We start from the raw sequence: 23,967 nt of genomic DNA on the forward strand, positions 1-23,967 counted from the left end.
ATATAGCCATTTTCTGCTTCAAAGTGATTTCCTGTCTAGGCAGTGAACACATTTGTCTGTTTCTGGAAACATCCTAAGAGCCTTATGAATCCAAAAGTCTGCCCAGAAACAAGTGATGAGGGCCCTGGGCAGCCAATGGGATTGCGCTGGCCTTTCTACCTGCCTGGGGACTCCCCCTCCTCATCCTGGCCCTCAAAAGGCAGCTTGGCCTGAGTGGGGTATTTCCAGCTTTGTGGCTTTCACTTCCACATCTACCAGGTGGGCGGAGTGAACTCCTCTGGACGAATCAGATTCCTCCCAGCACTAACTTCAAGAGGTGAGCCAGGGACTCAGGGTCCCAGATACACGGACAGCAGCAGCAGCAGCAGCAGCAGCAGCAGCAGCAGCAGCAGCAAGAGCTGAGCAAAAGACCAGAGGTCAGAGCCATGGAAGACCAGCGCGACCTCATCTCCAACCACGAGCAGCTGCCCATACTGGGCCAGCGCCCCAGAGAGCAGGAGAGGTATGTGTGAGGATTAGACGAGACCACGCAAACCCTGGGCTGCACAGATATGTGCAGGTGCCCAGAAGGAGCACGCACCAAGAGTTGCAGGGAGGCGTCATGGACGCAATGACTTGAACACTTTCTGAGTGCTTTTGAGCAAGTTTTTGGCCAGTTCTGGGCTTTGATTTCCCCTTCTGTAAAGTGAGGGGTTTTGTTTGTTAGTTTGTTAGTTTTTTGGTACTGGGGATTGAACTCAAGAGCACTCAACCACTGAGCTACATCCCCAGCCCTATTTTGTATTTTATTAGAGACAGGTCTCACTGAGTTGCTTAGTGCCTCACTTTTGCTGAGATTGGCTTTGAACTCATGATCCTCCTGCCTCAGCCTCCTGAGCCACTGGAATTACAGGTGTGCGTCATCATGCAGGGTTTGTTACTGACATTGCGTGATGCACAAAATCAGAAGACCACCTGGGTTCTTTCTCTAGAGTTCCATACGATATCGGGGGCTTCACAGACCTGCCTTAAGCTGGGCCATGAATCCTGGGTTAGAAAACTTGGACCAGATTTTGAAAATGTTCTGGATCCCTGTAGAGAAATAGAGTTTCTAAAAGAGGATGGTAGAAGCAGCTCCTGGTTGAGGAGTTTCCTGGTTATCATCAGTGGGCATAGGTGTCTGTATCAAGGGAATGAGAATTTCAGGTGTCTGTAAGGGACACAGAGATATCTGCTGTTGCAGCAGTGATTTCAAGTGGAGGGAGGAGTGCCAGATAGGTTTCTGAGGGGCCCCAGGTTTGACGTGCGTCATACCCCATCTGTGCCTTCTCCCTTATAGCAAGAGCCAGCACAGCCATTCCAGGCCCCTCTCCTGGACCAGAAATGGCCTCCCCTATGTACCCTCCCTCACCCTCTCCCCCGCAAAACCAAAAGGGATATTAATGTAGCACCCTAATGCTCCTGCTTCTCCCATCACCAAAAATGTAATTTGCTCTCTATGGGGACTTACTTACAGCTACATTGACGTCAGCTGTTGCTGGCAGAAAGGGTCTTGGGAGAAACACTAGAGTTGTCATGAGGAACTATGTTCTGAGGAAAAGATAACCAGATACAGACCATTAGAGCAGCAGCCTGTGAAAATCCTAGGGCGTCCCACGGAAAGGAGTTCCCCCCTTCACTGAGGGCTGAATTTTGGTCAGGGTTCTGCTATTGTTATGTGTGACCTCAGGTAAATCACTGCTTCTCTCTGGGTCTCAATAATAATAGACAATAGCCATGATACCAGTTCCCCTCCACGGGTCCTCCTCACTGTTCTTTGTTACTATGACTGTTTGCCAGATACAAAAGTAACGACTTATTTCTCACAGTTGGAGTTCCCTATGAGTCGGGTATATTTCTTTTTTTTTTCTTTTCGTGGTGCTGGGGATTGAACCCAGGGCCTTGTGCATGTGAGGCAAGCACTCTGAGCTATATCCCTAGCCCTCTGGAATATTTCTTTCCCCAGATTTTCACAAAAGAAAATTGTGTCTCTTATTGGTAAGTCACGTAGCCAAGTTCTCATAGCTGCTGAGTGTTAAAGACAGAATTTAAACTAGGACTAGTCTAATTTCAGTTTAAAATTTTTTTTTTTTTTTTTTAGTTGTAGATGGACCCAATGCCTTTGTTTTATTTATTTTGGTGTTGTGCCGAGGATTGAACCCGGTGCCTCACACGTGCTAGACTAAGCTACACTCCCACTGAGCTACATCCCCAGTCCCTGATTTCAGTTTGAGCCCATTCTTCTTTCTGGCCCCTTCTACAGTCAGGATTTGCAAGGAGAGAGAGGTGGGCCCCCTCCAAACTCAGGTTCCCCAGTGAGTGGCAAACCCAGGTGGGCTCAATGTTCAGAGTGCCCGTCATTGAATCCTTGCTTGGTTTTCACTTTAGTTCAGTTACTGCTTCTGAAGCTGGCCTGAACCTTTGTGCTCAGGCCATTCCAGACAGGACCCTGATTCCTACCCTTGTGTGAACACTTCTGCTTGGCAACATCTGCACCACAATTCCTAGCTAGTTCTGGTTGGCTCCTGGCGTCAGCTAATTACTTTTTTTTTTTTTATTCTTCAAGGAGGCAGTGCAAAGGAGGAAGTAAAAAGAGGGGGTGACAAGAGTTGGCCCTGTACCAGAACCAGGGGACAGGCCTTCAAGAGGCATAAGGAGGAAGGAAGTCAAATGCTAAAGTTAACTATTAACTCTCTTGAGATTAGTGTATTTATTTATAGAGAGCTAACAATGTGCTAGGCAAAGAACAAAATTTTACCCTCATCACTATTATGTATGTGTTGCTGGGAATTGAACCCAGAGTCTCACAGATGTCAGGCAAACACTACCACTGAGCCACACCCCAGCCCTAATCTCATCACCTTATTTAACATAACATTTTTGTCAGGGGTACTGGGGATTGAGCCCAAGGGCCCTTTACCACAGAGCTACATCCTCAGTCCTTTTCTTTCTTTCTTTTTTTTTTTTTTTTTTTCATATTGAGACAGGGTCTCACTAAGTTGCTAAGGCTGGCTTTGAACTTGTGATCCTCCTGCTTCGGCCTCCTGAGTCATTGAGATTAACACATGCATCTGGCTTGACACAACACTTTGAGGCAATGCTCTTATTTAATTTTACTCATACAGAGGGGTTAAGTGACCTGCCCACAACCAGAGCTAAGTGAGTGACAGAGCTGGGATTCCAATTCAATTACATGGTCTTATATTCAATATGAATCTCAATTCTTAGGTCTTCTGAGAAGCTGAAATTCAGAATGGAGAAGGGATAGGACTTCCTCAAGCTCATATGGTGGGAGATAGAGCTGGGATTAGAATAGGGTGTGGGGTTGAAAAGGGGGTCGGGGTGTTGGGCAAGGTAGCACATGCCTGTAATTCCCAGCAGCTCAGGAGGCTGAGGCAGGAGGATCTCAATTTCAAAACCAGCCTTATGGGCTGGGGACGTGGCTCAAGTCGGTAGCGCGCTCGCCTGGCATGTGTGCGGCCCGGGTTCGGTCCTCAGCACCACATACAAACAAAGATGTGTCCGCCAAAAACTAAAAAGTAAATATTAAAATCTCTCTCTCTCTCTTAAAACAAACAAACAAAAAAACCCCAAAACAAAACAAAAACTAGCCTAAGTAAATTAGCTAAATAAATAAGTAAATGAATAAATAAAAAATAAAGTTAAAAAAAAAAGAATAAATAATGCAGCTGGAACTTGGACCCAGGCAAGAGTGAGGACAGGGAACTTTCCACTGTCTTTGGAGCCCAGTCCAGACCTTCCTTGGGAAGGTCACTAAGTGGATTTTGTTTTCCCCTCCTATTTGGTTTCTTCCTTTCCCCCCACAGAGTTTTCGCTTTTTCCTTCTAGAATAACTCTTCCCTTGGGCTGACTCTTGGCTTAGAAAGCAGAGAGCTGGCAAACAGAGAGCCAATGAGAATGAGCTATGCCTGTGATGTCATGAGTTACTAGGCAGAAGGGTCTCCTGGAGTTTCCTAAACCATCCTTGCCAGGGGATGGAGTGAGCTGGGTGCAGACTCATCCTGACATTTCCAGTGGGCTGTCTTCGTCTATTTTGCCACTATAACAGAATATCATGGATTGAATAATTTATATATATAAAAAACAGATTTATTTTCTACAATTCTGGAGGCTGGAAGTCCAAGATCAAGGTGCTGCAATCTGGTGACGACTTCCTTGTTGCATCTTCACATAGCAGTAGGCAGAAGGGCAAGAGAACACAAGTCTCTCTGTCAAGTCCTCTTACAAGAGCCCCAATCCCATTCACCCGCCAACACCAGCACACTCGCAAACCTGAATTCAGATGGCACCCATCAAACCACAGCAGAGTCCGGTAGTCGCCCTCCACCCCAGGGGTGGGTGCAGCTCTGAGAATAGGCCAGGAACTCTCAGGGTCTTAGAAACAGGATCCTTATATCCCCCATGCACTTACACCCCCAAACTGCATCCAAGGCCCACAGCTGCAAGGGCTCCCTGAGATATGAGGGTCTGGCCACACCTCATTGTGACATTGATCAGTGCTCCCCTACCCTAAATGTCAAGGCCACACTTCTGCTTTCCATGTGGGCCACATTCTCTGCTGTCCCAGTCCCATTTCCTTCCATTTTCTCCTTAAATATGACTTCACTGGGGAAGCATACAAAATAATAAAACAAAACCCTTTCCTCTCGAGGGCAGCCCTGTTTTGTTTGTCCCATGGCAGAGGGAACATGGGGAGACCCTCTGCTCCAACCTGTCACAGCACACGTGGGACACCATGACCCAGAAAGGACAAGAAACTTTCTCTTGGCTCTTTTCCACTTGACCAAGGCCGGGGTCAGCTCCTGCTTGGGAGGCCCCTAGGGAAACCATGGTTGGAAGGAGGCTGTGGATGTCTCCAAGCTGCATCTCCGTAGCCAGTGTATAATGTGGATGGGTGGGTGGCTTAGGGGCCGATGGGTGTTGTTGGTCCCCTCCCACCCCGCCACTGGGGCAGCTCTCTGGAGTCTCCTCTAACCCATCCCCTTGTCCCTCCCCACAGCAAATGCAGCCGTGGAACCCTGTACACAGGCTTCTCCGTCCTGGTGGCTTTGCTCCTGGCCGGCCAGGCCACCACTGCCTACTTCCTGTACCAGCAGCAGGGCCGGCTGGACAAGCTGACGGTCACCTCACAGAACCTACAGCTGGAGAACCTGCGCATGAAGCTTCCCAAGCGTGCGTGCCCCTCCTCCACCCTGCCCTCCCACCTCCCCCATTCCTGCACCCCGCTGGACCCACTGTCCTTCCCTGAGTGCCCTCCTCTCTGGGCATTGGGCCCACACTCATGCTGCCTGCTTTCCCCACAGCTCCCAAGCCTGTGAGCCAGCTGCGGATGGCCACCCCCCTGCTCATGCAGGCACTGCCCATGGAAGGCCTGCGCCAGGGGGTAAGGACAGCCCACGGTGGTGGGAGGGAAATGTGATCTAGGGACAGGTGCCAAGGAGAGGGGCAGGGAGAAGGGACCAGAAAAGGCCCAGTGGGGAGTGTCCTGACTGTGGGAGCAGGAGGCCGCCTCAGGAAGGGGCTCCCCATGGAGGTGGGGCAAGAGCCTTGGGGCCATGCTGGGAGGAGGCCCGCCCCGTCTGTTACACAGCGCCTGGCGGCCCCTCCCCTTCTCTTGATATTATGTATGGATTGAAGGTTTCTGTTCATAAAACTGCTCTTGGTAAGGCCTAGGGCAGGGAAGCTTATGCCAGCTGTGACCAATGAAGATCCTGAGGCTGGAGACTCAAGTGACACAACAGCTTTCCTGTGGCAGGGACAGGCCTGCTGAGTGCCTGGAATTTGACTCTTCCCCAGACCCTGGCTGCTGGCTCCTGCTGCAGGTCCCCACTTTCAGGGCCACAGCGGGTGAGTGACCCTCTGTTTTCTCCCTCCACAGCCCAAGCAGAATGCAACCAAGTACGGCAATATGACGCAGGACCACGTGATGCACCTGCTCCTGGTGAGTGCAAGGAGCCTGGCAGCCCATGCCCACAGGAGCTCCGCCCACACCTCACTGAAAACTCCCATGCTCACCTGAAGGAACCCAAGGGGGCCCTTAAATGACGTGCAGTTCATCCTGCCCTCATCTGTGAGATGCAGAAAAGGGCCAAAAGCTCTGAAGTGACTTGCTCCAGCTATTTTTTCCTTTCAATTTTTTTTTTTTTTCAAAATTCCTACCTTCTGTGCAAGACTCAGAGGCCACAGTGGGAGCTCCCAAGCTCCCAAGGCCAAAGGGATCCTTAGGCAAGTGGGTGACCCCAGGCAAGTGACCAGATTACAAGGCAAGTATAGGTGGCTTTCAAGTAATAGGCAGAGGACCCAACTAAGCTGGGGATGGTCAGTCTTCCTGGGGAAGGTAAGACCTTGAACACAAGTAGGTGTCTACAGGGACAAGACTAGGGGTGGGTATTGGTAGAGCTGGTCTGGAACCTGAAGCCTGTCTCCCAGCCCTGGGCCCTTGTAGTGACAAGGTGAACAGCCCTTATTTCCTCCCCTTCCATATGGCTGAGGTCCAGGGTCCAGGCTTAGTGCAGCTCAGGTCCACATCTCAGAATGGAAGACAAGGGGAACATGGGCTGCACATTTTCACCTTGCCTGACAGGGAGCTCTTTTTAACCTTCCTTCTTGCCTTGCCACTCTGCAGAAATCCAATCCCCTGAAGGTGTACCCGCAGCTGAAGGGGAGCTTCCCAGAGAACCTGAAACACCTCAAGAGCACCATGGACAACCTGGACTGGAAGGTCAGTAGTTTCCCTGCACTGGAGCCCTTTTTTCTGGTGTCTCTGGTAGAGTTGGAAAGAAGTGGGGCGGGGAGGGCTGGGCTAGGGGAGCCATTCTCTGGAAGCTGCTCTGGGTCCACCAGCACTCACAAAGCCCAGAACGCTGGAGAATGCGTAGAGTTGAAGAATCCACTGGTCTTATCATATATATATATATATATATATATATATATGGTCTGATCATATCAGGGCCCTGTATGATCCTCCATGTTTCTGTTCCCAGGCAGGGTAGCAGCTTGGTGATGTCTACTGAATGTGACCTCTGACCTCTAACCTCTACCCACATTAGGTCTTTGAGAACTGGCTGCACCAGTGGCTCCTGTTTGAAATGAGCAAGAACTCCCTGGAGGAGAAGCCCACTGAGGCCCCAACAAGAGGTACAGGGAGTAGGAACTTTGGGGTGCCAGGGATCTGGGGCTCCCTCAGGGCTCTCTGGAAAGAGAGGGCCTGTAGCACTTGCCAATTCCATGATCTCTTGTCACTCTCCCGCTTCTCACCACCTCTCCTGCCTGTTTCTCTCTGGGTTTGGCTGCCCTGGACCCTCTTGTCTGGTCTGTGCTTTCACACCGTTAACTGCTCTTGGGGTCTGAAGGCCTCCTGTCATGACAAAACCTCCGTCACAGAAGACACTGCCCAAGAGGGCCTGGGGCAAACCCAACATCAAACATATCAGGCAGGAACCCCAGTATGACACCCATTTTTTTTTTTTTTTTGCCTGAAGCCTTTATGAGTGCTACAATCTCATCCTTGTGCTGTCTCTTCCTTCTGGGCTTCCATGTCGTTAAGCACCCCCAACAAAGGGTAACCTCCCTTGTATTTGGGTACTCCCAGTAACCAAAGGCTGATTTCTGCTTTCCTCTTGAAATCACAATCATGGGTCAATTCCACACTTTAAGGCTTTGGCTGTCAGAAGGGGTCATCCAGTTCTGGGGTGAACGACACACAGCCACCCACTTCCTCTTTGATCTTGGACTTGTTGGTCTAGGCCTTGGGCCTCAGTTTTCGCTCCTATGCAGTGAGTGGAGGAGGCAGGGACATGAGGGCGCAAGGCATTAGGCCCACGGCAGGGTGTGTAAGTCCGGCTCTGCTGAGACCCCAGCCCAGAGCCTGCTCACTCACTGTCTTCATCACACCTGTCGCTTCAGTATTGACCAAATGCCAGGAAGAGGTCAGCCACATCCCTGCTGTCCACCCGGGCGCATTCCGTCCCAAGTGTGATGAGAACGGTAACTATATGCCGCTCCAGTGCCATGGGAGCATCGGCTACTGCTGGTGCGTCTTCCCCAACGGCACTGAGGTCCCTCACACCAGGAGCCGCGGGCGCCATGACTGCAGTGGTAAGCAGGGGCCACCATGCCAGCAGTGTGAAGGACTAGCAAGGACTAGGAAAGCCAAGGGGCAAGAGGTCCCTCCTGGCACATGGGACCAGGACATGGGATGGCAGCTCTTGGGGACAGCCACTGTCAGCCACACATCCAGCCCTTGATCCATTGACCCATCTGGGCACTCCTCTTCTGTCTGTCCCTTTGTCACTTGTCTCCTCTGACATCCACACATCTGTCCATGCGCTGTCCTCCTGCATCCAGGAGTCCTATGGACTCCCACTGCGTTGCGCCACCCCTTCCTGGGCTTTCATTCAGCCCCCCCTGCATTGTGGAGCCTGCTCCACCTCCAGGGAAGGTCTTCAGGCACTTTGCCCCGAGGTGGGGTGGCTGGCATTACAGGGAACAAACCATCTGATGCTCCCAACAGAGCCACTGGAACTGGAGGATGTGTCTTCTGGACTGGGTGTGACTAAGCAGGACCTGGGCCAAGGTGAGAGCCCTGTGCAAGGGGACCTGGTCCCATAGCTCATTTCGAGGATTCTGACAGCCTGGGATGACCGTTTCCCAACTGAGGAACAGGGCTGGGGGCTGCTGGGGGCGGGGGACAGGAGTCTCTGCTGGGCAGGACTTGTAGCTCAGCAGGGGGCAGCGGAGGGTGGAGAGTCCTTGACTACTCTGAAGCCTCAGGATGCCAGGGGGAGGGGGGGGGGGAGAAGGGCAGGGACAACAAAGAGGGGACCAGCCTCACTCTGATGCTCCTTTCCATAGTCATCATGTGAAAACAAGAAGCGGTCTCCAGCACCAGCCAGCTCTGTGTGGTCACAGCTTTCCTGCTCCTCCGTGCCTCCAGCCTTCCCCAGTCCCTCCAAACTCCATTCTCTCATACCCTACACCTCGTTCCATGAAATTCTGGCGACTGGCTCTCCATCATCCTGGAGCATGACAGATCAAAATAGCACAGATGACACAAGAGGGCCCTGCTGCCCAACTCCTAGCCATCAGCAGGGAAGCAAAACTGGGAGGTGGACCCCAACTATGAGAACCCCCATTTCCAACATCATAGTAGTCATCAACATGGGGCTCAGAGATCTAGGCCCACAGACGGGGAACAGAACACCTCACCCCCAAACCCTAGGATGAACATATTCGTGGTCCTCTCCCCTTCTGCCCCCTTTTTTTAATCACTCCCCAAAGAACCCAGCCTCACCCACCAACTAGCCCTCCTCACTTATGCCAGCCCAACTCTGCTGCTCAGCCAAGCTTGTCATCAGCCTCAGGGCCATGGCTCACGTAAGAATAAAAGGTAGTAAGTAGAACATTCTGGCTCCTGGCTTTTTTGTTGGAATCCAATTAATTTACCATAAGGAGGTCAGCGAAGACCTAAATACAGTCATCTAGGTGTGAGAACGCAGCCTAAGGAACCAAAGCACTGAGGCTGGTGATCTAGGGATTACGTCTTTGAACAGAGACACACATGGATATGTGAAGAACTTTCACTTCCAAAACAAGTTGGTTCTTTTTGTGCAGTGCTGGAAACTGAGCCCAGGACTTTGTGCATGCTAGGCGAGCGCTCTACTGCTAAGCTACATCCCCAGCCCAAATAGATTTTTGCATACAGTTTTTTAAGCACAAACTCCTCTTGGTTCAGCTTCCATTTCCCCATGTCCCCAATTTCATTTCTATACTAAGAACAGCACAAGTATGATGACAGATGGCAACCAACACAGGGCCTCAGTGTCAGGAATGGACAGGAAGCGGGGGCTGTGAAGAATGGGGTGCCGGGGCTGGGGATGTGGCTCAAGCGGTAGCGCGCTCGCCTGGCATGCATGCGGCCCGGGTTCGATCCTCAGCACCACATACAAACAAAGATGTTGTGTCCAACGATAACTTAAAAATAAATATTAAAAATTTTTTTTTCTCTCTCTCCCCCCTCCCTCTCTCTTAAAAAAAAAAAAAAAAAAAAAAAAAGAATGGGGTGCCCAGGCTGAACTAACTGGGCTGAACACTACTCAGCTCCAGCTACTTATTACCAAGAGAAGGCCCAGGACCCCTGTGGCTAGGTTTGTTGACATTTAAGTTGAAGAAGAATCAGACATCAAGTAGATTAGTAAAATCACTCCATACCCTTAAGTTTAAAGATTTCCATAGAGGGTTGGGGTTGTGGATCAGCAGTAGAGGGCTCACCTAGCATGTGCAAGGTGCTGGGTTTGATTCTCAGCACCATATAAAAATAAATAAGTAAAATAAAGGTATTATGTCCAACTACAACTAAAAATAATAATAAAAAAATCTACAAATCTTCTTAAAAAAAAAATTTCCATGGAGCTGGGAGTGGTGACATTTGCTTGTAATACTAGCTACTCAGAAGGCTGAGACAGCAGGACCCCAAGTTTGAGGCCAGCCTTAGCAACTTAGCAAGACCCTGTCTCAAAAATAAAAAGGGCCGGGAATATGGCTTAGTGTACCACTAAGCACTGTACCAGTGCTTGCCTAGCACATGTGAGGCAAGCTATCCTTTGTCTCACTAAAAAACAAAAGAAAAAGAATTGTGGGCCAATGTGCCCAAGGACAAAGCTTTCCTGCAGTCTGATCTAGACCAACACACTGGATCTAGAGGGAAGACAAGTCACTGGGCGAGGAGGTGGTCTAAAGCCCCGAGTGCAGGCAAATGCCAACCTGAGTCTCCGAGACCTTCAGCCCCAGGTTTTCTGGGTACTGCCACTGTCTGTATGGCTCTAGCAGGAGGCTGAGAGCCTCGGCAGTCTCCACAACCTCTGGACTTCTGGTGCTCCACCTGCTTGGGGTGGAAGTGGACTTTCTCAGGAGGTCTAGGATGGAGCAGCAGGAGGTGACTTGGCTACCTCCCCCTCCCTCCATCCACACTCACGCCACCACTGAGTCTCGCACACACTGCCCCAAGCAGCCTTGACTTCATTGTGTCTTGCCTTCATCACCACAGAATCACAGCTACCTTGACTGAGGGCCACCACTCCTAACTGGTGTTCTGGTTCCCACTGCGCCGGCCACAGCCGTTCTACCTCGAGAGCCTATTCCCCACTCACGTCAGTTCCTGAGGCCCCTTCCCATTTCCCCTCTCTGGATGTTTATTGGAAACCAACCACAACCACCCTTCAGTTCCACATGAGCTTCGCTGCAGCTGAGTCTTTCCCCATCGACTTAGCCCAGGCTCAGGCTATTTCTCTGGCAAACTGTCCCACTCACAAAATCCCAGAGCTCTACTCCATCAAGAAGGAATCCCAAGTGCTGGCTTGCTCACTGCCAGGTGTCAGACCGTCTTTCCCAAGTAGCCAACTACATAGCCTTGTGCCAGGTACACCAGGAATTTGCATCTTTCTTTTAAGTCTTTTATTCTGAGTTCTTAAAAAAAAGAGAAAAAACAAAACACAGAAGCCACAACCAGAAGAATAGACAAAAAGAGGACAAAGGCTTGGGATCAGCCAGAGTTACCAAGTGCATGGATGAGCACACACTTGGCCTCACTGGGTCTGCAGAGTGAAGCGGTAGAAAGTCCAGCCCTTGGGCATGTTAGATTTAAAGGGGGGAGACAGGTCACTTAAAAAAATATATATACTGTACACATCTATGTGAAGCGCTCTGTGCTGGGATCAGTGGGGCAAGGTCCCAGGAGCTGGGCTCCCTCCTCCTCAGACCAGGCTTCCAGCAGGCTCACAGTCTTGGCCATCATGGGGACCCTGCACTGGCCATCTTCTGCAGAGGGAGAAGTTAAAAATCCAGTCTCAAGCCAGGGTAGGCAGAGGTCAGAGTCCTGGAGATGGTCAACACTCCGTTAAGAACTCCCTGGGGGAAGGAAGCACATCCAGATGTAAGATCTCCTGACCTTTCCCTCCATCAAGGAGGATAAAACCTGGCCTTCTTGCTTCAGGAGAGGGGGACTGACTATCCCCCACGTGCTGATGCTGGTCGCTCTATTCTGGACCCTTCCGACACTGCAGCTCCCTCCAGCCCCTGGTGTTGTCACATGGCCCCACCAACTCTTGAGGAATGGAACCTTCCCCAGCCCCCCTTCCTTTGGTCCTCCCATGGCTGGGAAGGGCCAGAAAGCATACCTGTCTTGTGCCTGGCCTCTCACACAGTCTGCTCTGCGGTCTTCTTCTGTGAGGAGAGAAGTGTCAGGGCTCTTATCCCTGAGGTGTATCCCACTGCCACACCTGCCAGGGACTGGCGATTCCCCCAGGACAAATGCCAGGTCTATAGGGATCCCTGGGGATGGGGCAGTGCCTCATGTGCCCTCCAGGAAGGAGCCCAGGGCTTTCCTGACAAATTGAGGCCTACTGGGCACAGTGGGGACGCCATCCTGCCTGAGGGGCTAAGGCTCTGGCCATAGCATAGACCCTGCTCAGGCCATCAGCCCTGGAACCCTGCTGCTCCACAGGCAGAGCAGATGGCTATAAGAGTTTCCTCAGTAGGGACAGCCTGCCAGCTGGGAACACGTAGCCCAAGTCCTGTTTCTTCTCACCTGAAAGTCTGCGACAGCCCATGTGGGTCTCCCTGACCTCTGGGGGTATCCCTTTCCTTCATCCCTAACCCCCCTCATTCTCCACCTCATAGATGAGACAGGGCCACTTCTGTGGCTTCCAGAGGCTAGGAATACTCCCTTCCGGCTCTTTCTCACAAGATCCCACTTTAGAGTCAAGAATGGAGAGGGCAGGGACGTGTCTGGGTGTGTGAAGGGCTAACATTCACCCTGGGAACTGGGTTTGGGTCCCTTTTTCGGTCTGAGACGCTGCAGGAACTCATTTTACCTTTTTCTTCTTTTTCTTCTGAAGCAGTGAGTCAGGGTCTTTGGTTGAGGCCTTTTTTGCTTTCTTCTTTTTTTCCTTTTTGTCCTTTTCTTTTTTACCTGAGGGAAGAAAGGAAGTTTCTTGAACAACAGATTTTAATCCTGAGTGCTGGGCCATGCTGGAGGTATAGGGGTGGGCAGGACTCCAGGGTTCCAGGGCCTGCTCCTCCTGGCTGGTACTCAGCTCTCCCCACAGCCCAGCAAGCCATCAACACAGCCCCAGGGTGGGGCCAGGACACCTGTCCTTCAAAACCAGCCTCATGCCTTCTTCATCCATGGACCACTTGGACTATGACTAATTTTCTTTAAATTAACTCAATTATTATTATTATTATTACTATTTTTTTGGGGGGGTGGGGCAGTGCTGGGGATGAAACCCAAGGCCTCACGCATGCTAGGTAAGTGCTCTACCACTGAGCTATATCCCTGGCCCTAAATTAACTCATTTAAAAAATTCCCTCACAGGGCTGGGGATGTGGTTCTGTAGTAGGATGCTTGCCTAGCATGCGTGAAGCCCTGGGTTTCATCCCCAACCACACCCTGCCACACACACACACACACACACACACACCAAAAAAAAAAAGAAAGAAAGAAAGAAAGAAAGAAAAAACAACAAAACCTCCCACTGTTATTTTGATAGGAAAGTGGGAACCTAGTACAGTACTGAGCACCAAAGGGTCAAGCGTCCTGCTCTGAGGGCCACCCTGCCTTTGCCCTGGAGGCATTAGGCATCTACCCGTCTCCTGTATTCCTCTACCACCACTGGTGCAGCACAAGAGGGTTGCCTGTTTGGAGCCGGTGAAACCCCCTGACCCTGAGCATCCTCCTTCTCTGAGCCTCAGTTCTCCATCTGCAAAATGGGAATGAAATACCTCTTGTGCTGGCACAAGGACTGACGAGGACCTACTGAGCGCAGACTCTAGCACAGGTCTCAATGAATAGGAAATCGAGGTCTAGAGAGATGATGAGGGCTCAGGTGTTCTGGTCCATTTTGCACCCCAGAGCTGGTGGGAGAAACAGGCTCTTCCAAAATCTGACATGGGCCAAAGAGGCACAGGACACCATTCTCTGCCCTTGTCAGGCTGCAGCCTGAGCCTGGATCTTCTAGAAGCCTGAAGCTGAAAATGAATGTGACTGTCAGATACTAAGGGAACATTCTGGGCTTTGGGGAGCTGGCTCGCAGCTCTGGCCCAGGTGCTCTGGAATCTTTTCCGGCTTTGCCACTGGCTGCCCCCAAGACCCTGGAAAACCCATCCAGGGATCTCCTTGTGCACGGGGAAGAGACCAAGAGTTGGCTAAGGACCCCTGCCGCCCTCAGCATGGGCCTAGGGAAGCAAGATCTTACTTACTTTTATCAGATTTTTTCTTCTCTTTTTTGCTTTTTGGGTCACTTTGATCTCCACCCTCAACCTTCACCATCCCCAGCTCCCCTTCTGGCTGGTCCCTGGCCCCATGGGAGCCGGAAGGTCCCTTCCCCTTCTTCTCCTTTGTGTTGCCACTTGCTCTGTCTCTCTTTTTCCCTTTGGAAGTCCTGGAGGCCTTTTCTGAGGAAACAGCGCTCTCCCCGCCTTCCTCGGACACTAGCTGCTTCTTCTTTTTGCTCTTGGGGGCTCTGGTGGCTGACTGGTCTCCTGACAGCTTCCGCTTCCGGCCTTTCCGGCTGCTGTCCTTGGCGGCATCTGTGGCCTTCTTCCTTTCCTGCTCCAGTAGCTCCTTCAGGACCTTCATCACTGAGGCCTGCACCTGGGCCTCACTCAGGGGCCAGGGAGCCCCCTGGAAGTGCTGGGCAATGTTGCTCTGCAGTCCCTGTGTGGAGTCTGTGGAGCTCGGGGCTTCCTTCCTGGGCTTCTCAGAGGTGGCACCTGAGGTGGCTTCCTTTTTACCTGTGGAGAGAGGAGTTGGAGTCACGGATCTGGGGAAGCTGAGGACAAATATCTATGGTGAGCGCTGAGAGGATGCAAGGAAAGACAGCTCCTCCTCTTGCAGGGGTATAGACGGGAAGGGAAGGTCCAGTGGTTACTCTGTCCCATCTCGTCTCCAGAGTCCTTGCGTTCCCCACACCTGGACCTTGCTTTCAACTTAGAGCTCTTTTGTCTTTCCATACAAAACTCAACTCAAATTAGGGTGAGGGATGGACAATGAACCCAGATGTTGATGTGAGGCCCTGAAATCTACCAACGAGATGAAAGAGCAAACAGAAGGGAGACGGTATCGTGTAGCCAGGAGTCCAGAGCTGGGTCAGGAGATCTGGTCTCTGAGTCTGACTTTACCACCAACCTCAGTGACTCTAGCCAGGACCCAGCTCCTCTCAAGGGCTGTTTCCCTGCTCGTAAAATGAGGAAATGGATGAATAATGAAGTCTCTCTATTATAAGCTATAGATTTAAAATAAAAGTGAAGCTTGTAGACGCTCAATTCATAATCCATCGACACAGGGGGCCCTTGGCCCTTCTAGGCCAGGGTTCTAGGCTGCTGGTGGGGGCACTGGGTGCACAAGTGGTGGTGGCTGACTAAGTAGGTTTACTGCCTGCCAGAGTGACTTCTGGTGCAGCCTTTGTTTAGAATTTTCCACGCCTCTGCTTGCCTTTGATAATTGTGTGCTGACTACACGTGTAAAAAAAACCTTCCACAGCCCCCTCTAAAATGTCTCCTTGTCACACCCGCCTCTCACAAAGAGAACACTGGGGAGGAAAGTGAGCAACGACTCCGCTTCTGACCCAGCACGCGAAACTGCTACTTAAAGCCCAAAGACTGGGCCTTGCCACTGCCTCTGGCCTGGACAGGGCTCTACTCCATTCTGGGCTAAGCAGGCATAAAGCTCTTACCTGCTGTGCTCTGGAAGAGGGCTCAGTGGTTTGGCTCTGGAGGTGACTGCTTTGAGGAGGGATAAAGGCAAACATCCATGTCACACTGGGTTGGGGGCTACTCCCTGCAGCATGCAGTGGGCCTGACTGTGCCCATAATTCCCCCCAGTCTGCCCTCCAAAGCCCATGTGACTATTTTCTGCGTGCCATACCTTGACATGCCCTGGAGCACCACCCTCTGCAGGGCCTGTTTTAGACATGTTTAGAAACCCAGGGTGGGCTAGGGATGTGGCTCAGTGGTAGAGCGCTTGCCTGGAAAGCATGAGGCCCTGGGTTCAATCACCAGCACCAAAAAAAAAGAAAAGAAACGAAACCCAGGGTGGTCTGGGGATTGTCAGTGCTTTAGAGTGCGTCAGAGTGGCTCTGGGCTGGTCCATTGCCAACTCCTGCAAACAGGCTTCCAGTCTTCTGTCTGAATCATCCTCAGTGCCTACACCCCACACCATGATCCTGTGTGTTGGGAAGAATAGTCAACGGGGATGGCTGGAAAGAGCAAGGTCTATTTCACAAGTCAAGGAGCTGCTTCCAGGCTGGGGACATAGCTCAGTTAGTAGAGTGCTTGCCTCACACACATAAGGCCCTGGGTTCCATCCCCAGCACTAAAAAAAAAAAAAAAAAAAAAGGGTGATGCTTCCTCTAGGCAGATATTCTCCTACAGCTGCAACCAGCTTCCTCTAGCTAGACACACCTGGCTCCTGGGCTGCCCAGACCACGGGAGCCAGATACCTCAGGGTGGGCCCCACTTACACTATGAGAAGGTCTCACTGGAGACCAAAGCCCCTCATTTGGAGAGCCCTGGTGGCAGACAGGACCATGTTAGTGGCACCGTTGCTGCAGGAGGACAAAAGGAGGCCCACTGCCTTGTCCTTCCACGTCCTAATGTCCCTTGACTTACCTGTTTTAAGGGAAACAGTGCCTGCCTGCTGGGACTCCAGTTTGCCGTCTGGGTCATCTTTTTTTGCCAGAGCAGAGGAAACCAAGGGGCTGGAGTCTGGCTTTGGAGTCACCTCTGAAGCCTGGGATTTGGCCAGGTTCAGCCCCGGGGTCACATAACCTGAGAGGAGAGACTGAAGAAGCCCAGTGTGAAAGAGGCTGCAAGCCCACCCATCCCGCCCAGAAGCATGACCTGCTGTGAGGACACCAGCCCAGGGCGCTCAGGCCTACCCTGCTGGGGCAGACTGAGTGGGCACGGAGCCCCGAGGTGCTTCAGTGCACCTTGTGAACTCCTTGATCAATACACATTTTAGATAATACATCCAAAAAGGAAATTTCTTATTATGAATGCAAACACAAAAGTCATCAGCACTTGCCATGTACAGAGAGAGTAACCTTAAAGAAACCTGGTTAAGAAATGTTTTTGTCTGGGAATCACCTAGAATCATAGACCCAGAGGTTAAGTGCTTGGGCTCCTAGGGATTGGGGTAGGAGCTTGCCTGGCTCTTTCTTTTTGGGGGGGATTGAACCCAGGGGCGCTTAACCACTGAGCCACATCCCCAGTGCTTTTTTATATTTTATTTAGAAACAGAGTTTCACAAAGTTGCTAAGGCTGGCTTTGAACTTGCAATCCTCCTGCCTCACCCTCCCAAACCACTGGGAATACAGGTGTGCACCATCATGCCCAGTTGCCTGGTTCCTTTGCAGGCAGGATTTTGCCCAGGGCAAGAGGAGGGGGCCAGATGTCTGACCTGAAGGACACCTGGTCTAACTGGTCTAAGAGTCCAGCCCAACCCTGTGGGCAACCAGCCCTCTTCCTGGCAGTTACCTGGGAAGGGGCCACCACTTCATCCTCGCTGGACTCTTCTGTAGTCTCCTCCACCAAAGTCTCCTTCTTAGAAGGGGTTGGACCTACTGGAGAAGCAAAGGTATCCTGTTGAGGGCCCCTGGTGGCCCTTGTCAGTTAGGCAGAGTGAACCTTTCAGAGGCCTGAGATGCCAGGTCTAAGTCCCCCCATCCCTCCACCCAAGGACTCAGGGTTGGGCCCTCCCTGTGGAAGGTCCTGCTACATCATGTTATTCACGGCCTTCATCTCCAGCTCCCAAGGCCCCACTTATATCCCCTGCTTTTCCTTGTGGGGAAGCCTGGTCTTGAGAGTTAGGGGAGTCAATAAGAGGAGTCTGATACCAAGAAGCTACCAGCAGTTCAACAAGAGTCAGGGTTTTGAAATCATTTGGACAGATTTCCTCAGAGGGCTGGATAAATGGGTAAACTGAGGCCCAACATGGGATAACATGGCCAAGGTCTCAGATCAAGCTGGGACACAGAGCTGAGGCCAAAGCCCAGGGTTCTACCAGGCTGCATCCCACCCCTGCGCTGGACCTGCCCTCCTAGCACCCTCACCTAGCCTGGGGATTGACTTGGCTGTCTGAGGTCCCCTAGTGTCCTCACTCCCTGAAGAGCTGTCGCTGCTGTCCTCGCTGTCGTCTGAGCCCCCAGGGGCTTTGGCTTTGGAGTGGCCCGAGGGTGTGGCTGTGGCCTGCTGGCCTGCAGGAGGCTTGGGTTGTTTGAGCTTGTTGTTCACTCTGTTCTGGACAGGGGAGCTCTGGGGATGAGTCACAGTGAGTGCTCCCACAGCACTGTCAACCTAATTTGGTGAAAGAAAGAGTGGAAGGTCACGCCGAGCAGTATGGTGCCTGCTTAGCACAACAACGGGCTGGGCACTGTATCAGGGCCACACAGGTGGCCTCCTGGATCCTTCCCGCAGCTCTCCAGGGTGAACACTGTAGTTCCTCCTTACACACCAGCCCACCGAGATCCAGGGAGGTAAGTCCTGGGACTCAGGGTTGGGCCCTCCCTGTGGAAGGTCTGGTAACCCTGCTTCCCAGCTCACCTCACTTGAAGACTGGGTCCTGGCAGGAGGCTGGGCTTCATTTGCCTTGTGGGCGAGGACTTTCAGGGCGGCCTGTGTCAGCGGGAGGGAAGCTGAGTTCCGCTTTGCCACCTGTGGACAGTGAGGGGCAGCCCTGAGACCAATGGGTAACTGGGATGCCATCTAGGTCATGCCTGGTCAGACCCTGTCTGGCTGGGGTAAAAAGGGACCCAAGTACCAAGAACCATGGGGCTAGAGTTGGGGACGAGCAGCAATTAGAGGGGCAATGTCACCATTTGGGCAGAAAGATGGGTGGCAGGTTTAAGGTTATGAGAAAATCACCTTGTTCTTAGAGTAGAGAGAGAGCTCCCAGCAAGAAAGGGAAGTAGCTTGGTCCCACCTGAGGCCCACTCTAACTCGCACCCTCTTCAGGATAAACCTCTAGCTGGGGGTCCCCCTACTTTCTGCACCCACCAACAGTCAGGGAGCAAGAACTTCAACTTCCCGATCTGCAGGGTGCCCCCAGCTCACCTCCTCAGGGGGGCTTCCCTGCCCATCCTTCCTAAAGCAGATCACTCACTACTCTCTAGTTTATGTTCTGTTTCCTTCATAGCATCAAACAGTTGGTGGGGAACTTGTTTCTATTTGATTTCCTTGTTTAATGGTTGCTTCCCGACTGGCTTGAGAACTCCATGAGGACAGGGGCCCTCCTTGTCTTGTTCCTGCTATCGCCGTGTCTGGCAAGGGCAGATGGTCAACACCATCTACTCGCTGAGGGGCCAAACAGGTATGGGCTTTGGGGGTGTAGTGATCATGGGCTGGTTATACCCACCCAGCCCCTCCAAGTTGGCACTGCCCCCTAGGTGCATGGCAACTTTCTCTCACCCTCTCAAGAAGAACTGGGTGGGGTGCAGTGAACAGCTCCTTCTCAATGGGATAACAAACCAATAAGGCTGAAAGAGCAGGGACTTGGGAATCAGGAGACCTGGGTTTTGGCCCTGCCTAATCCTGATCAAACCACAGCCCAGGTGGGGATGTGTGCTGTTTTATCTTCTGAACAGTGGGTCACTGCATTTTTAGATTCAGGCAAGGGTCAAATAACAATGCACTAAAAATGGTGAAGGCTGGGAAGAATGCTAAAGTGATTGTTCTACACATTCTGAAGGGCAACTTTTATTCACGGCATTTTAAAAGTGGGAGAAAGAAAATAAATCATAAGCTTCACCATGCTGAAAAAGCTGATGAAGGACTCCAGAGTGAAGTTGGCCCTGTTCAGTTGTGGGTTCCCTGAAAGCAATCCCGATTCTGTTTTCTGTTTGGGGTACTCGTGATTGAACCCAGGGCTGCTTTACCACTGAGCTACATCCCCAGCCCCTTTCATTTTTATTTAGAGACAGAGTCTCCCTAAGCTGCTTAGAGGCTTGCTTAGTTGCTGAGGTTGGCCTCAAATGTGATCCTCCTGCCTCAGCCTCCTGATTCATTGGGATTACAGTGTGTGCCACCATACCCTTGAAAGCAATTCCTAACAATACAAAAATGACTTGGGAATCTGGCATCAGGTCTATGGTCTGAAGGCCAGGAACGCCTCTGGCTATGAGGCCAATGCTATTGGGGGTGGGAGACGGCCACTGCAGTGGAATCCAGCTGCCCTCCCTCCCTGTCCACCAGGTACCTGAGTGGCTGCTGCCTCCTGTTTCTTGCCTTCTGATGTCCGACTGGACTCCTCCCTGCTGTTGGCTCCGGGAGTCGTCCGTGCATGGGCAGTGGGCACAATCACATTGGTCTTAATAGCTGAAATAGAGGATGGGAGCACATCAGGATACAGAAACCCATGGCCTCCTCAGTGGTGGCACAACCCAGTCACCAGCCCATCTGGGGACCCAGTGCTGTGCGTAGGCCTTCCACAGAAAGAGGTTTCACTCCATACCCCAAGCATTCCAGGCAGGGGCCTGTCATCTGACACAGCTCAGGAATATCCAATGACTGCTATGGCAGTAATCCCCCACTTTTTCCTCATGTCCTCTCCTCTCAGCCAGTCAGGCTGCTACACGTGAGCCATGTGCTAGAACACTGGTACCAGAGACTCCTCATGTAAAATGGTCTCTCCTGAGAGTCACCCAGATATTTGCAAAGGCTGTTCTAGAGTTCACCGGAGAGCAACTCATCAGAGCCTAAGACAAACCCCTGTCTCTTCCGACATGGTGCTGGCAGAGTGGAATGTGGTACTATCTTGTAACCAGTAGGAACCACACCATAAATATGTACTGACAAACCTACAACGTCACAACATACCCACTGAGGATGACAAGCGCTATGTACAGTATGGTCTACTTTAGAAACACAGGTGTGTCTTAGGCTTCAGTCAAGTCAGCAGCAGAGAAACGTTAGAAGTAATAATATTTGAGATGCAGGCAGTGGGGTTATAGGTGATATTTTTTCTTCTTCCTTTTTTTTTTGTGGTACTGAGTTAAACCCAGAGCCTCACATATGCTAGACAAGAGCTCTACCAATGAGCTACATCCCCAGACTTCTAAATTTTGAGACAGGGTTTTACTAAATTGCCCAAACTGGCCTTGAGCTGCAATTCTCCTGCCTCAGTCTCTATAGCGGGGATTACAGGTGGGTACCAGGTGCCCAGCTGTTACTTTTTCTTTTGTGCTAAATATATTACGGTTTTTTAAAAAAATATATTTTTTAGTTGCCAATGGACCTTTATTTTTATTTATATGCGGTGCTGAGAATCGATCTCAGGGCTTCACACATGCTAGGCAAGCACTCTACCACTGAGCCACAACCCCAGCTCATAATATCATTTCTTAATTACCTTGCCAGCATTAGGTATGATTTCCTCATTAAAGTGTTATAACAACAATAAGAGTAACAGCCATTTTTTGTTGTTATTGATAGAATCACAGATTCTTTTAAGTCAAGGACACCCCAGATCTGGTCCTACCTTCTGTTGATAGTGAGCTAGCCCTTCATCAGAGTGACAATGCAGGGCCTAGACACCTGGTCCCTGACCAATCCCTGGCCATGCAACTCGACCAGAGTTCTGTCCCCTTTCGCCTCAATGGGGTCATTGCCAGCAGCTCCACCCAGCTGAGCCTGGCAGGTGAAGCAGGGCACTCACCAGGAGTGGAGGACTGTGTGGCGGGGATCAGGTCTTCATCCTCGCTCTTGGAGGAGGAGTGCCGGGCAGTGCCATCTGAGACCCGGGCCTTCCTCAGGGTGTTCGCAGCTTGGGCCTGTGCAGGAGTAGCAGGTGGGCCAGCTGGACTACGATTAGGGTCGACAAAAATCAGAGGGGGTTTAATCACCTTGAAAAACAAAAACAGAACATACCCCCCAGTGATTAAAGGCTTGGCCAGGGAAAGAGGAAGACAGGAATTTTGTAAGGCAAAGGGGTCCAAGAAGCGTAGGCGCAGCTGGGCACAGAGGCTACTCTAGCTGCCTAGGGCACTCCCAGCCCACACCCATCCCAGGGCACCTTCCAAGACCCAGCACAGCACTTCACAGTTCACAGGAGCCCACCTGACCCTGACAGTGAACCCCCGAGGGCAGCAGTATCAGTTACACTCACAGGTGGGAGGTCTACAAGCTACAAGTCCAGAAAGGGAAGGAGTGCCCACCATCATAGCCTGCTAGAAGCAAAGCCAGGGCCACAGTGTTAAACTGAGCCTTCTTTCCCCTGGCTGACTTTAGAGACCTGGTGAGGCGGAGCCCTAAAGTCTTTCCTACAGTGACCTGGCCATAATGTAAGGTTCCCCAGGAAGGTGCTTAGAGTCTAGCTCTCCCCATTGCAGCAACTCTGACATGTCCTTGAGATGTGGCCCAGGCTGCAGCCCCAGCTACACTGACCTAGTTTCAATACATAAAATACATGAGGAAAACAAGGGTGGTTGGGTGGGGAAGAACCACGGGATTAAGATTTAAAGGGATTAATAACCTAATGCAGCGTGTGGCCCTTATTTGGAATCTTATCTGAACACATCAAATACCATTCATGAGATAATTGGGGAAATGAGAACGCTTGTCTGGGTAGGTCAGTTTTTTTAGCTGTGATATACAATCGTGGCTGTGCTTAAAAGGAAGAAAAAAGAAAGAGACCTCATTCAGACCGGCACACTGAAATCCTAGTGGATGAGACGACAGGCCTAAGACCAGCTTCAAAGTGGCCAGGGTGCTGGGAGGTGAGGGGGGGGTGTGCTCGGAGCCAGCCTGATCGGTGCGTGTGACTGCAGAGACTGGGCTGGCTGTGGAGTTCTTCACACTGCCTCACCTTTGGGGGGGCTCTCAATGTCCCAATGAGAGAGTGACAGGAAAAGCAGGTGGCAACAGCAGCTCACTGGTATTGTGCAGGCCAGTCTGGCTAGGAACTGCAGCTCCTAGAATATGCCACCCATGCACCAGGGGAATCCAGGTCTGCTTCCTCCTAAAAGCCCCCAACTAGGGAGAGCCATGAGCCAAGGACGGGGGCACCTACTTTCCACTTGGGAAATGTCAGCACTAACCTGAGGTCTGTTCCTGCTCTGGCTAGTGGGGCAATTCAGGGCAGGAGGGGGAGGTGCCTGAGGCCTGGGTGAGGGGCAGTTAGACCTGGGGCTGGGTTGGGTCTCTGTTCGACACACCACCCTGCCCACCTTGTGGGCCTGACTTGTCATTCAGTATCCCTCAAGGTGCTGTGCTAAGAGAGGTAAAGTAAAAAGTAAGCAGAAAGGTGCCTGCCCGAGGGTGGAAGCTCTGCTGGGCTTAGGCCCTTCCTACCCCTGCCAAACAGCCTCCCCCACGGCTGCTCTGATCTGCCACTTCCAGAGCCTTCCTTCCCACGTGATGAAAAAGAGAAGGATGCAAAGTGGGAGAAGGCTTGCAGTGGAGGGAGGGGGATCTATATATATGTGAGAAGACAGAAGAACAGATTGTCGGGGACCAAGAGAGGCAACGAACCCACTGAGGCAAACAATAGCGTCTCGGGATGTTAAAAGCAGCGCAGCAGCAGAGCCTCCTCCCAGCTCCACCGGCCCACGCCACCCCGGCCCGGCCCGGCCGCTGGGCTGTGGGAGGGAGGTGGTGCAGGGGCCTGGATGCAGAGGGCGGCTGGGCCACAAGGGGCCCACAGCCCGGTACTATTCTAAGCAGGAGAGCAAGAATTAGGCCTGGAGAGTTCAAAGAGGAGGGCTGCATCACCAAGGGTGCAGGGGACACCCCCTTCTGTGCCTGCCTTTGCCATGACAATCCTATGTGGTCAAGCCCCAAAGGCCGGAGACCTAGTTTCTCACCTGTTGAAAGAACAAATAGTAATCCCTGTCGGTCACTCACTGGGATGGGGGTACTGAACATTAGCTCATGCAGGGG

At 51.7% G+C, this 23,967-nt stretch overlaps 2 protein-coding genes across 3 annotated transcripts in view; one reads left to right on the forward strand and one right to left on the reverse strand.

The window, feature by feature from the left end:
• Positions 1–286: 286 nt before the first annotated feature.
• On the forward strand, positions 287–9,440 carry Cd74 (CD74 molecule). Of its 2 annotated transcripts, XM_027949378.3 has the most exons (9): positions 287–502; positions 5,039–5,211; positions 5,343–5,422; positions 5,918–5,980; positions 6,665–6,760; positions 7,089–7,176; positions 7,945–8,136; positions 8,552–8,614; positions 8,893–9,440. In XM_027949378.3, exons 1-9 carry the CDS (start codon positions 426–428, stop codon positions 8,901–8,903), a joined length of 843 nt encoding a protein of 280 aa, XP_027805179.1. In that variant the 5' UTR covers positions 287–425; the 3' UTR covers positions 8,904–9,440. The 2 variants fall into 2 exon arrangements, with proteins under 2 accessions (XP_027805179.1, XP_027805180.1); XM_027949379.2 differs by lacking the exon at positions 7,945–8,136 and having other exon boundaries at positions 311–502.
• A 2,035-nt stretch (positions 9,441–11,475) lies between these two features.
• Tcof1 (treacle ribosome biogenesis factor 1) overlaps positions 11,476–23,967 on the reverse strand; it is a 35,527-nt gene continuing 23,035 nt past the window's right edge. Inside the window, exons 18-27 of the mRNA XM_027949264.2 lie at positions 21,746–21,932; positions 20,288–20,406; positions 18,637–18,747; positions 18,147–18,390; positions 17,572–17,657; positions 16,705–16,876; positions 14,296–14,829; positions 12,909–13,006; positions 12,213–12,258; positions 11,476–11,943 (exon numbers count right to left, since the gene is read on the reverse strand). Coding sequence (XP_027805065.2) covers positions 12,232–12,258; positions 12,909–13,006; positions 14,296–14,829; positions 16,705–16,876; positions 17,572–17,657; positions 18,147–18,390; positions 18,637–18,747; positions 20,288–20,406; positions 21,746–21,932 — 1,578 coding nt within the window. The 3' untranslated portion in view covers positions 11,476–11,943; positions 12,213–12,231. The remainder of the gene's footprint in view (positions 11,944–12,212; positions 12,259–12,908; positions 13,007–14,295; positions 14,830–16,704; positions 16,877–17,571; positions 17,658–18,146; positions 18,391–18,636; positions 18,748–20,287; positions 20,407–21,745; positions 21,933–23,967) is intronic.

This window comes from Marmota flaviventris, chromosome 5 (assembly GCF_047511675.1).
Source record: "Marmota flaviventris isolate mMarFla1 chromosome 5, mMarFla1.hap1, whole genome shotgun sequence".
Lineage (NCBI taxonomy): Eukaryota > Metazoa > Chordata > Mammalia > Rodentia > Sciuridae > Marmota > Marmota flaviventris.

What these genes read in the sequence shown, in the direction of transcription:
- Cd74 (XM_027949378.3), top strand. Translation starts at nt 426, where the DNA reads ATGGAAGACCAGCGCGACCTCATCTCCAACCACGAGCAGCTGCCCATA. An exon ending in GCGCATGAAGCTTCCCAAGC is followed by an intron (nt 5,212 to 5,342) that starts GTGCGTGCCCCT and finishes CTTTCCCCACAG; the next exon opens with CTCCCAAGCCTGTGAGCCAG. An exon ending in TGGAAGGCCTGCGCCAGGGG is followed by an intron (nt 5,423 to 5,917) that starts GTAAGGACAGCC and finishes CTCCCTCCACAG; the next exon opens with CCCAAGCAGAATGCAACCAA.